Here is a 12,893-nt window from a genome sequence, read left to right as displayed (position 1 = left end):
TAATGTTCGTAACCCCTGGCCGACATGTGCATTCTCCTAAGATAACTGGGGATGGGGGGGGGATCATACGATCTCTCCCTTTCTACACTACTGCAGCTCTATGGGACTATTTCAGTGAAATATGTGAATGGATCGATCTCATTGTATACAATGTCCTATTATGTAAAGTGGATAATAGCCTTGCTTGGTGATTCTCTTTGTAGGGGACATTGATTTGATTTTTCTATTTCTAAAGCGCACGAATGCCCGGAGGCGTCTTGGCGCTATGACATGTCCGTAGTCCTGAACTGGTCTTAGGTTTGTGCAGTGAACAACCATGTTTTAATTTGCTTTCTGAACAAGTCCAAAGATGGGCTGTTTTTTATATCTAATGGTAGTTGATTCCATGTCCTTGCTGCGTGGACGAAGAAACTTCTTCCCCCCCAGTTCGCTCGTTTGAACTTGGGTATTGCTATCAGTTTTTGTTGGCCAGATCTAAGTAGTCTGGATGTTTCGTATTTCCTCAACTGTGTCTTTATTTGATCTTCGCTGTCTGTTATATGATTAATGAACAGAATTGAAAAATAAATAAATTCCCTCGTACTCCGAGAGGCCTTTGAAAACAACATTGGAATGTTGCTTTGCGGGCCTTTAACGGCCCGTAAAAGCATGGAGCACTCCATTGTCTTCAGTGGAGCACCCAACATTACAATGCTCTTATTTAGAGGAAATCACTCCACAAGGCCTTACTAGTAAATTAAACATGACAAACTGGTATATGTCAATGAAACCATGTTTAGGGGAGTGAGCACAAGCACTTAAGCACTGATATATCAGTGGCAGAGTGCACCGAGACCTAAGACTAACACAAGCAAAAATCCAGAAAATTAGAGGCAAGCAAGCAAAAAGTTTGGGAGAAGACCACATTAAAGCTGACAGGTCTAACACCCTTTCACAGAAGGACCTTCGGGCAGTACCGATATTTGTGAACAAAATGTGATGTAGAAATCACTGCAAGGCGCGCATTTTTACATGAAACTGTGAGGTTTCTTCCAAGGTTTCAAATCAGACTGCCAAAACAAACTTATTTGGATGCTTCATCATGAATTTATTTCATTCCAATCGAAAAAAAAATTTCAGTTAATTATTCATATGTTATATTCCACATAAATCCTCGCATTACTTGATGCTTGCCCAATGCATTTCGGGTTAACGAGTGGTAACCCTTCATCAGGGGCCTATAAATGAAAATCATACAAGACCATCACTTTCAGGAAAAAAGAGCCATTGGGTCAACATGACCAAACATATATAACATATATAACATATATCACATAGCATAGAGAAAGTGACTATAACTCATGAGTTATAGTCACTTTCTCTATGCTATGTGATATATAACTGAAATTTTTTTTTGAAGCATCCAAATAAGTTTGTTTTGGCAGTCTGATTTGAAACCTTGGAAGAAACCTCACAGTTTCATGTAAAAATGCGCGCCTTGCAGTGATTTCTACATCACATTTTGTTCACTTCATTTAAGGCACTTCTTGGCAGAGTGTGACAAGGAAACGCGCTTAAACTGACTAAATTGAAATATAGTGTGAGTGCACGGAGATACTATAACCTCTGTACCGATATTTGTGCCTTAGAAACCCATAAAAATACATTTATATATAAATGTCTGCAAAAACTATATGAAAATGTAATCATTATTACTTGTTGGCTAGATCCCCATTTTTCTTCTGACAGACTTGCAACTGGAAAGGTCATTAATAGCATACACATACTTTATGCAGTATTCTGTAGCAATGAAACATGGTGAATGCTTTTGCGTACGTTTAATAACTACTTTATAGTGTACAAGCTCATTCTTACTCTACATACTTAGTTCTGAACTTCGATGACGTTTAGAGGAGTGAACTAAGAAAGGTATTTAGACAGAATATCAGAAACAGAAAAATCATTGACCAAAAGATCATGTCAAGATTATAGAGTATGCCAATATTGTGAAGGTAAGTCTTAAATATATGTCCCTGGACGATAAATTTATCTTCAAGGTACATGGATTTGGGGTTAAGAACAGTAAATGTATACTTAACTTTTTGCCTGTCCCTGCTCTATATTTTGGTCCTTGATATTTTTGACACATTAAGTCCACATGATATTTCTGTTTCTGATATTCTGTCAGTGATCCCATAGAGATGCATTCAGAATATAGTCACATTCACCAAACCATATGTTTGTGGGTGTGCACAAGCAAGTGTAATGTATTTCCTTCACATATCTTGAAATCCAGTAGATCCAATCACGTAAGCCATAGGGATTGCAGAAAAGAATTCCTAGTAGCGTTTGAAATAAATTTGTGTATGGATCTGAAACCCTTTATTGAAGGAAGAGAAATTCCACAAATGTCCTAACCTACGTTATGCATGATATTCGCACTGCAAACAATGTGCCTACATAGAATAAATGAAGTCACTATTTTTGGTGAATACCAAGCACTTGCATAGCTTTGTTTGTTGCATTTTTGAGTTGGAAATGGGAAATTTGGTACCAGGTCCAACGACATGTTGAGAATTACTGAGTTGGAAATGGTTCTGTAGATCTTAAAAATCTTTCTGGATTGTAGAGAAAGCATAATTCTCCTTAAATGGTAACATGGACCTGTTTCCTCAGACCAATGATGAGCTGGGTGTGGAGTGTCATACTTCAGGGGAGCCATATTGGATCACAAGAACCTGCTGATGTAGGACTAGGGCTGCTTCAACTTTTTTATGACGTGTGCTTCATAAAAGTCAATTTTTATGTTGCAGAGATATAATTGATGGTACCATGATATCTGGTACTCCTATCATTGTCTATGGGTCAAAGGATGTATTTGGTCACTTGCGTTACCCTGGCATTGCTTGCTTTAAGAGAGTCAGGTTATTTTATTGGGTATACCTTTGTTAAGGAACTGACTACAAGAATCTATATTAAATTGAAAATATTCTATGTGCCAGTTCCATTGTAATCTACTTTTTAAGTCATATTAAACATAAGGTGACCTCTTTGTATGATATACTTTTTTCTGCTTACTTTAAGGTTGTTTCACGAAAACCTACAAAGACGTTGACTTCTTTGGCAGCGATATAAGGGCTCTCATCCGAGAAAATCCCACTGAGTGCCAGGATTCATGCACCAACTCCCCTGACTGTCAGTTCTTCACCTATGTTACAGAGCAGTATAATCCAGCTCCCGAGCTGCGGTAGGTACACAGTGGCATGGTATTATTGTGGAACAATATGTTTTGCAGAAACATTTGACAGGCTATAGTTCAGTCTGACACCTGTTCACATATGAACTTCAGAAGATTTGCCACAGGTACAGTGGTACCAAATAGAGAAAGGGGCTCCACAATACCAAACCATATATACAATCACAAATGTATACCCATAAACATTTGGAGAGCTTTAGTTACCCATCACAAATCATCGACCTATAGAGGGAAACAGCTCTTAGTTGACAGGGCATTCTAATACATGTTGTCTGTAGATCACTAATGTTGTAGATTGTGGTTTTCTTTTCAACCAAATATACCTGCTTTTATTCATTCCTGCACATGGAAGTCTTTGGTTGTAGAATTCTGAACTCTAAATTCTATTATGCTACCAAGCGATAGGTAGGGTCCAGTACATATCCGATCCACCTAGCATTACAGTGGATCTGTGCTGGGGAACGAACCAACTTTTTGGGCTACATGTTTTTCCTGGTTGTGACAGACAGAAAAAAAAGATTACATCACCCACCGAAAATAGGATTTGCAATATAATGCCTTCCACTGACAGCCCTACAGATGCTTTGTCGACAGAAAACCACAGGTCTGGCTGCTGCAAAGTGAGGCAGGTGAACCAAGGGTTTGCAGGACTAGGTATTTTGTCATGTTTACCATGTAGAACAAACTCTACAGTAGACCCTTAATCAACAAAGATAGATCATCAATTGGTCATGAGAATTTTATAATCTTATAGATGAAGGCTATTTCAAAATGTTCTATTTCATTATAAATGTCTGGTATAATATAATACGCACGTTTTTATGTATTAGGCGGAAATAGCATTTTGGCTCATGTGCATAGATCAATAGGAAGCCTTCATCAGGATAAAAGGTAAAGGACGGGTATTTATAATTTGTTCTCCTATTATTACAAGTTGAGACAAAACATATAAAAGGGTATGATAATGGGCACACATTCTTGATAGAATTCAAATCAAATGATCCCTGTTGAAAATGATCCCTGAGCAAAATCAACATCTAATTTGTGCAGTAATGACAATGGTCATTAGGAGTCTTGTGCAGTTAGTTTGTTTGGAAACAAACTACACAAGACTACTGCCATATTTATCTGATCTAAAAATCAAGCTTGGGAAATTTGTAAATGTTTGCGTTATGCAATGTGGTGAAATTGTTTCTTTATGACGGACTGGATTGATTAGAAAATGTCTCACCAAGTGAAATTGTTTGCTCACACCATTTTCCTGACATTGTCTATCATGTATTCTTTCATCGGTGTATGTCCTCATTTGAAAATTTCATGCATGTAACCAGTGAAATGGAATTTTACTCCATTTGTGTAATTTCCACAAAATGTAGCAATTTTATTAAGTTGTATGATTTTGCACACACACCTCCGACCCTAAATCACATAAGCAGTGGATTTTGTTCTGAGTCTTTTCTAAAGATGGACCAAATCAGAATCGCAAAGTCATGACCAAGACAGTTGCCCATGGTCATGCCACCTACTCCAGGATCCTACCGCTCCTCTATGAGCATATGAGCTGCTTCTCTGGTGACGAAGGGCCCTTAGTGATAAACACTGCTACTCTGATACCTTCTCTGTGTCCCTCCCTCTGTAGGAGTTAGTTTCAAAAAGATGAAGAGCGCGCATGGATTGAATGGCTGTGAAGGAGGCTTGGGTCATTGAGCTTAGCAAATATAGCTTTACCTGGGGAAAGCTCATTTGTTTTTATTAAAGCGAGAGCAGTGTTTCATGCTTATGATATGCACTGCAGTATAGTACAGCCTACTAAGAAGGACACATATTTAATTCAAAACCACTGTGGTATCAGCAAGGCTGTGTATATAACGAGAGTTCTGGTATCAATATCATTATGTATATTTATGAAAAAGCTCTGTGATATCAATAAAGCAGTAACTTTAATGAGAATGCTCTGCCTTTCAATTCCAGTAAGTTGTGCTTCCAGAAATTCGCTACGAAGCTGCCATCTCCACCAGTCATTAATATCCTTGGCAATGTTGTGTCTGGGTTCAGCCCAAGGAACTGCGATGACAGCACTTGTAAGTATTGGACAATAGTCTGGTTGCTTCTGTGAAATGAATGTGTAGAAATCAATGCAAGAAATATTCCTGGGTTAGCCAGTGTGATGTTTATGGTCACACAATACATTTGCTTCATGGTATGAATTGAATTTCTTTTTCTCATCCTCTGCCACATCATGTTTGAAACTACAAGATACAAAAAACAGTAAATTCAGACATTTAAAGCTCTATCTGATCTCCCATGTCCTCATAATGACAAATCAGTCCTCTCTTGATGGCTCCATTGCATACTTCTCCAACCCCACAGTCACAAGACACAACTCAAAAGGTTCTTCTCTTTTCGGACCAGACAGTCCACCAATCACGCCTGTGCTCTTGTTTTCTGGCCAACAGATCCCAAGCACAATGTTGACTTCAATTCCAGCTAAGGGGTCATTAAAAACTTTGAAAGCAATGTGTAATTCTACTGCCAGGCCCACTTGTAAGTGAGGTGAGCACTGGCCATGGATGTAGTTCCATTTATGGCCATCCTACTGGATCCCTAGTAAGGTCAGTCGCACAACCACAGCAATTGTGACTCATTTCATGTGCACACAAACACTCTTTGTCAATTACTTCATTGACCTCACTTTAGAACCCACTTCAGTACTATTTTACAGCCTCTCTGGTTCCTGGCTGCAAAATCTACCTCTTGAGGAATAGCAGTGGAGGTCTCGCAGTACAGGACAACAGGGTGCGGTGACCATAGAAAAGAGTGGTTTCTTTAACGGATGCTGGCAGGAACAAGAGGTTGAGGGAGGAGGATGGATGGCCATTTGGTTGGGTTTTAAAGTTTGTTGTCTGAGAAGGACAAATAGGACCAAAAAGCAGCTACAGTAAGGCAGATGGAAAGAGTGTTGTAAGAAAGGAGGTAGGTGTATGTATTGTGGGTATCATGGAACAGACAGGATTTGTGCCTGTAGGAGTAGGCCACCTACAGATAGATGGGTGGTGGAAAAAAACTCCAATAGGATGACCTGGATGAGATGTGTCTTGGCTTGGAGGCATCTCCAGTAGGAGATTTAAGAATTACATTAATGACTTCAAACATAGACTAATAGTACCATATTCATTCATCTACCTGATCTCTCTGCTTTCAACCGCCACTTGCTTTTTAAGCACTTCTTCCTCTGTCTGCCCCCACTGTCTTCCCCCCTGTATTGACCATTACTGTTTCTACTTCTGCCTAACCCGCTGGCCCTTTTCTAAAACTCCTCTTTGTTTCTGTGCCTGCTTCCCCAGTCTTTGTTTGCCCTCAGTTGTGCTGTTGACTCAAAGTCTGTCCCTCTGCTTGCTCTTACATTATCTCCCTTCTCTCTACAGCTCTCACTGTCTCTGCCATCACTCCGTTCCTCTGCTTGCTAGCACTACTCATGCTGATTTGATCTCCTGGTCTTCCTCTGCCATCTCTTCATCATGTCTTGCACTGCTTGCCCTCTTGTCGTCATCCTATGCTGCCATCAGCCGTCTCACATTCCTGCCTCTGCTGTGCTTCTTTCCTCCTTCTGCCTTCATTCATATATCCTTTCCCCGTGTCTTACTGTGCCTGCCCTCACCTCTCCTCACAGCTTCCTTCATATCTCCCATATCTCCCTCTGCCTACCCTCATGTTTCCTCTGCCATAGTTTTGCTTTCCTCTGCCTACTTATGTTTCATTCCTCTTTCTCTGATGCCTTCCTCTGTCTTCTCTCATGTCTCATTCCACCTCCCCACATGTCGCCTTGCCTGCCCTCTCGTCTCAATCTACCTTCCCTCCTGTCACCCTCTGCTAGCTTTCATGTCTTCTACTTGCCTTAAGTCACCTGATGCTGAGGTGGAAACGGACCAGAACTCACAAACCTTCTACCACCCTGCCAATTCACCTCACGTTTCAGTTCAATAAAACTGCAAAACTAGTAAAAATAAATTCTGTTTAAATTAATTTTAATTAGTGCGAATGGATGTTCATCTCAGGGATTTGGTTGGTTTGTATATTGTCTAAGTATATCCAGAATTTAGTTTAGATTATATTTGGGACTGACTGCAGATTTGTTTCTGATTGTGGTTTCCTGCCTCCTCAACCAATGCTCACTGGAGTCAGGTAAGGGTCCTTTTCAGTGAGTCAAAACCTCAAGCCTTACACTACAGGCCTCTGGGTTAAGGGCATGTCATGCTCTCCACTTCCAACAAATTGTCACTTACAGAAGCAGCAGAGTGGGTGGTTGACAGTTTTGTCTTGGTGAAATGGAAGGTAGTGTTTGATTAAAATTCATTCTTCTCTTCTCCTTCTCTCCCTACTCAGGTGATTCCACATGTCCTGAATTTCTCATTCCCGATGTTAATTTTCCTGGCAATGACCTTGAGCAGGTTCTGGCTCCTGATGCTGAGAACTGCCAGCTCATCTGCAGCAACCATCCTCACTGCCAGTACTTCACATTTCACACAGAAGAATGGACTGCTGACAACAGAAGGTAAAACATTATTTCTCTGTCTGTCTGTCTATATGTTTAATATACAGTGGTGATCACCACTATGTAGTAATGCTTTAACTATTGACCTCGTGTATAGATTTAGATGAAACCTGTAAATCTTCCAACAATGTAAGCTACGTTTCAGCACGGCACGTTTCTAAGCTTTTCATCCTTAATTACCCCTGGGCATTATTCTTCATCTTTTCATAGTATTGGTGATCCTGTCCCTTAGAAACCAATTCTTTTGAGATTTGCCTGAGCTTGATGTTTCCCTCTTCTTATTCGTGGGATATTTTTTGGGTGATAGAAAATGTCTCAAAGCAATCCAAATACAAAAGTCTGTTACTCTTTTAAGAACATGTTCTAATTTGGTCATAGTCAATCAAAACTCCTCTCTGGAGTCAAGGCGGAAATACAAAATCAAAAGCAGCCCAGGAAAATATGTTCAAAGCCTGCGCCTTCCTCCCCATTACCTCCCTCTTTTAATGTATTCTTTCGATCTTTCTTGCTCAATTTGCTTCATTTCACCTCAGAGCTGGAGAAAGTCACTCAAGTGCATGCAATGGCTGTGGCCTTCAAAAGCCGGCCTCCGAAGCCTCCAGCTCCCAGTGGGATGCTGAATGGGATACATGGTCGATCTGGCTGTCTGGACTCCAAGCTGAGTTCTGTTGCAGGTAGCACAGGCTGCAGCTGTACATAGACTCTGTAGACTTGTATGTAGGTTTCTTTACACGTTCGCCAGATATACAAGGCACGTTCACAGACATACCACCACAAACATAGATGCTACCTCAGCCGATTCTCAATTTTCGGTCTTTGGCCAGGCTGCTGCCTTGAGAATTCTTGGGCTTCAGAAGAAGCTTGCCTCCAGCATATTGCACTGTGGCAAGAAAAAGTATGGCTGAATCCTAGTGAAACAAATAAGATTGCCAATGCAATCTAACCAGCAAATCAGAAAGCTGGTGAATATGGTCTGATTATCCACAAGCCTGCACTTGTTCATTCCTGTGCCCGCTGCAGAAGGACCATGCTCATTCGCCCTTAAGAGAAGGCACATGGGCGTTAGTAAGAGAGAGTACTGCCAATGTACGTATGCCAGAAGAAGCTCTCATGAATGATGAGTAAGAATCCTGAGCTGTCTTCCCTGAGGGTACCGTGAGTCCCAGAAGTCTGACCGACACATGTACCACAGCCTTTACCTGAACGTCAAGTGTAATTTGTTCAAGAACAATTGCATCTAATGTAGCACATTCACAAACTGAAGGCAGCTCCTGTATTGCCAGGCTGATGTTCGCAGGTCAAAGACTAAGGAGGCTCGCAAGAGACGCGAAGAACACCTGCAAGAAAAGAAGGAAGAGATCATAAAGACACTCTCAGAGAAGGGCGAGAATAGAAAGTAGTCAGTCATTCCAGTGTGTAAATAGTGAGCGTCAATCAGTGCCATAAAACATCCAATACTAATGATTCTCAACTTTCACCAATAGAACTCCTCCCACTGGAACAATCTGTTATCACACCCAGCCTGACATGGCTCACAGACAACCTGCATGGACTTAGAAACACTGAAGCTATGCAAGGCAAAATACCACTCACTTTGCAGTTTCATTGTTGAAGCATCAACTTCAGATATGCATTAACAAACTTTATTGTTAACATTCTTATTTCTCTTCATTCCTGCAGCTGTGAACTGCCCATATAGACCATGTTCATAATTGGTTTGAAGGCAAGCTGCTTAAGTGTCTACTATTTGCTTGTGCACTGTCCATGGGCTTGCAGTCTATTCTGGGCCTTCTTTGGGGCCATCAAAACATGGGTCATAAATGACATTTTAAAAACATGATTATTTCTGGCAACCACAAAAGTACAGGCACATAGGAGCTACTTTTGTGTCCTAGGTGACTGAAACCTGTCTAATAGGAGCAAAGGAAGACTTTTGCCCACGGGGCAGCCTCTTCTAGGTCCCCAGACTTCAGAAGGCACTGAAACTATTTGTTAAACTGAGAGTTGAGAGAGGAGTTGGTATTGGAGACAGAAACCTGAGAGAAGAGGAAGCAACATGAGGATCTAGTCAGAGCAGTCACAATTTAATGTAGGATTGGAGTGGAGGTTTTGTACTCCAGAACATCCCGTGGAGGCTTTGACAATGTCCTCTTCCCTTTTAAATGCCCTGCAGTTTCTTCTGTGGGTTGTCTAGATTCATCAAAGGAGCAGCAACTTAGTCTTTTCAGTTGGCTAAGATGGTTAAACTGTGAACAAATGCACATTATGCCTGTAGCCCATGATAGGGCAGATTTCAATATTTAATTTCTGATTAGTTGTTAATCTGTTTTTCAATAGGTTTTTTTGCTTTCTGAAGAGCTCTGCCATGATGCCTCCTTCATTCAATCGGTTAAACAACGTCGTTTCAGGCTTCTCGTTAAAAAGCGTTGGGATTAAAAGAAGTAAGTTAAATATATTCTCCTGCATGGCTTATGTTTAGGGTGGATTTTAAAACAGGCTTCACATTTGGGGTGTCTGTGAGTAAGTGCCCTGAGGTTGAAACATCAAATTGTATGGCAAGACAATCTGCCAGGTTAATTGATGATAGATCCTGGTTTCTCAGTGCAATGTTTATTTGTCTGTAGATGCACCTCAAGGATAACACTATAAATCAGGAAGCTACAGTTTTAGGAGAACCGTTTTTAGCCAAATATGGTCCTTATGTGTAGTGTTGATAATCTGCCTTTCTTTCTTTCAACAATTTTGTGTATTTCTGACTACTAATTTTCGTTGAGCCCATGCATTGCATGGTTTATGTACATGGATTCTAGCTAACTTTTGACTGTCTTCAATCCATGACTCTCAAATGGATCCACCTCATAGTTTATGTATTGCCAAATAAAGGATACAAATATTGTGATCTGGTATCCTAAAAAAACACCAGACAAACAAGTTAACATTTTGATCCTTTGTTTGATACATAACGGTCTCTTTGGTCCTGATTCACAATGGTAAAAGTACACTTTTGCGTAAGTTTACGAGTATTTGCTATCCAAAAGGGGATTTATGAGAAGTCTCTTTACGAGTGCAGGGTCTCCGCACATGAGTAGATAAGTCTTTTCATGTGCAGAGACTCCGCACTTGTAGAGATATTTCTCACAAATCCCTTTATGAATAGCAAACAATCGTAAACTTACACAAAAGTGAAAGTTTACCTTTATAAATTAGCCCATCAATTTCTGGTTACAATTATACCCTCCAGAAAAGAGGGCAGTGGCGGCTGCTGCTTAACCGCGGTGGGGGGCAAGTTTGCGCAGGGTGGGGGGAGGGATTTATATATATATATATATATATATATATATTAAATCTCTTACCTGTAGGCCAGTTGCCACCTCTCGGTCCTCTTCGGTTCTTCAGTCGACTGCAGGAGCTTGAAGCACACATGCTCCCAGGCTCCCCTAGCTAATCACATGCTGTTACAGCAGCATTGTGATTGGTCTGAGTGCTGTGGTTCGGCACTCAGAGAGGGACTGGGAGCCTGTGCATGGTCTCGGTGGAGAACATGCAAAGTGTGCATGTCTGGCCGGCCCAAAACATCCAGCCAAAACATTCATGTGCACTTATGAGACTGCTCACCAGTCCTCCTCCCTGCTCCTCTAACAGCCCAGTCCAGCCCGCTCCACCCCTAACCAGCTTAGCAACAGACAAATAAAGTGATAACTCATTGTTATTATCATTTTATTTTTACTTTTTGACCTGCTCACAGAGCAGTGGGGCAATGCTCCGTTACTTTAGCAGAGGAGCTGCTGCTGAGAGAGAAAGGCATTTGGTGAAAATCGGCTCCAAGCGAATTTTTCAGAAAAAGTGAAACACTAATGATCACTAATAGGGACTTTTTGCTCTCTGTTGTGTGTGACCTATCTAGGAGATCTAACCCTCTTCCTGCCTGATACGAATACTAAAAACAAAACATACAATTATCACTTTGAAATTAAGATAATACTTTGGGGACATGGCCTACTGGGTTTTTGGAATTGCAGACAATTGTTTTGTCGTTGAAAAGGATACCTCCACTTTCATACTCACTCCGGGGGTGGTGGATACATTTAGTATGGGTTAATATATTACGTTTTTGCTCGGATAAACGGAGTAATTTAAGAGGGTTTATCATTAAAATGTCGTAGGTACCAAACATGACATGTCTACCTCTCCTTGGGTAGGAATTACAGCCTATTAAATGTAATTAGGAATCCCCAATATTAACCTATGGGAGGGGGTAGGTCTCCCAGTAGTGAAAAATAAATGTTAGGTGTTTTTCACTACCAGGACATGTAAAACGTAAAAATACATGTGCAAACTTTTGTTTATATAAAACCCTGCTGTGTGAACTACCTAGGCCCTACTTTCTGTGCGACGCGCGTCATAAAGGGGACTTTAAGTCTTGTCAATTATGTTTAAATACCAAGTCAACATGGCAATGTGACCCTGCATTCAGGCTGCAATGACAGGCTTGGAAGATGTATTAAGATGCTAAATAAGTGGGAGGCACAGTAAGTACTGCAGGCCCACAGTTGCATTTAATTTACAGGCCCTAGGTGGATGGTAATCAACGCTACAAGGGATTTATGAGTAAATTAAATATGCCAATTTGATACATGCCAATCAAACTATGGTTAGGGGAGTGAGCACAAGCGCTTTAGCACTGGCTTGAAGTGGGAAAGTGCACAGTCCTAAGGTCAACAAGGCAATAATTGGAGGTAAGTAGGCTAAAAGTTTGCAAGTGACCATGCTGATGGGCCCAGGCCCATCAGTGCCCTTTCATAATCCATGGTGTCAGCAAATTTATGTGAACTTGGAAAAAAAATGTACAATTTGATTCAGGTTTTTTTCAACATTTTCTTGGGGGGGGGATACCATCCTCCCCCTCCAGTTCTCCTAGAAGAGATCTGATCCACTTTTTTGGCTCAAATGCTACAATTTAGTTCAGTATTGTACTACGCCATACCACTTTCAAAGATCAGGACACTAATATAGGTGTATCTAAAATAGATATTTGCGCTGTGGTATAAATCTTTTATTTTGAAACTTCAGCTATGCCAATTGTTGTTATCTCATCCTTGTTAAGGT

The 12,893-nt window shown here is 40.7% G+C and overlaps 1 protein-coding gene and 1 pseudogene across 1 annotated transcript in view; both read left to right on the top strand.

The window, feature by feature from the left end:
* Positions 1-12,893, top strand: part of LOC147748311 (coagulation factor XI-like) — a 67,551-nt gene that overhangs the window by 38,724 nt on the left and 15,934 nt on the right. The window contains exons 5-8 of the mRNA XM_086960116.1: positions 3,064-3,226; positions 5,207-5,316; positions 7,619-7,787; positions 10,125-10,228. Coding sequence (XP_086816242.1) covers positions 3,064-3,226; positions 5,207-5,316; positions 7,619-7,787; positions 10,125-10,228 — 546 coding nt within the window. The remainder of the gene's footprint in view (positions 1-3,063; positions 3,227-5,206; positions 5,317-7,618; positions 7,788-10,124; positions 10,229-12,893) is intronic.
* LOC147748312 (large ribosomal subunit protein eL19 pseudogene) lies at positions 8,456-9,241 on the top strand (annotated as a pseudogene).

The sequence above is a fragment of the Lissotriton vulgaris genome, chromosome 1_1 (assembly GCF_964263255.1).
Source record: "Lissotriton vulgaris chromosome 1_1, aLisVul1.2, whole genome shotgun sequence".
In the NCBI taxonomy this organism is placed as follows: Eukaryota; Metazoa; Chordata; class Amphibia; order Caudata; family Salamandridae; genus Lissotriton; species Lissotriton vulgaris.
This window is presented reverse-complemented; position numbering and strand designations above follow the sequence as displayed.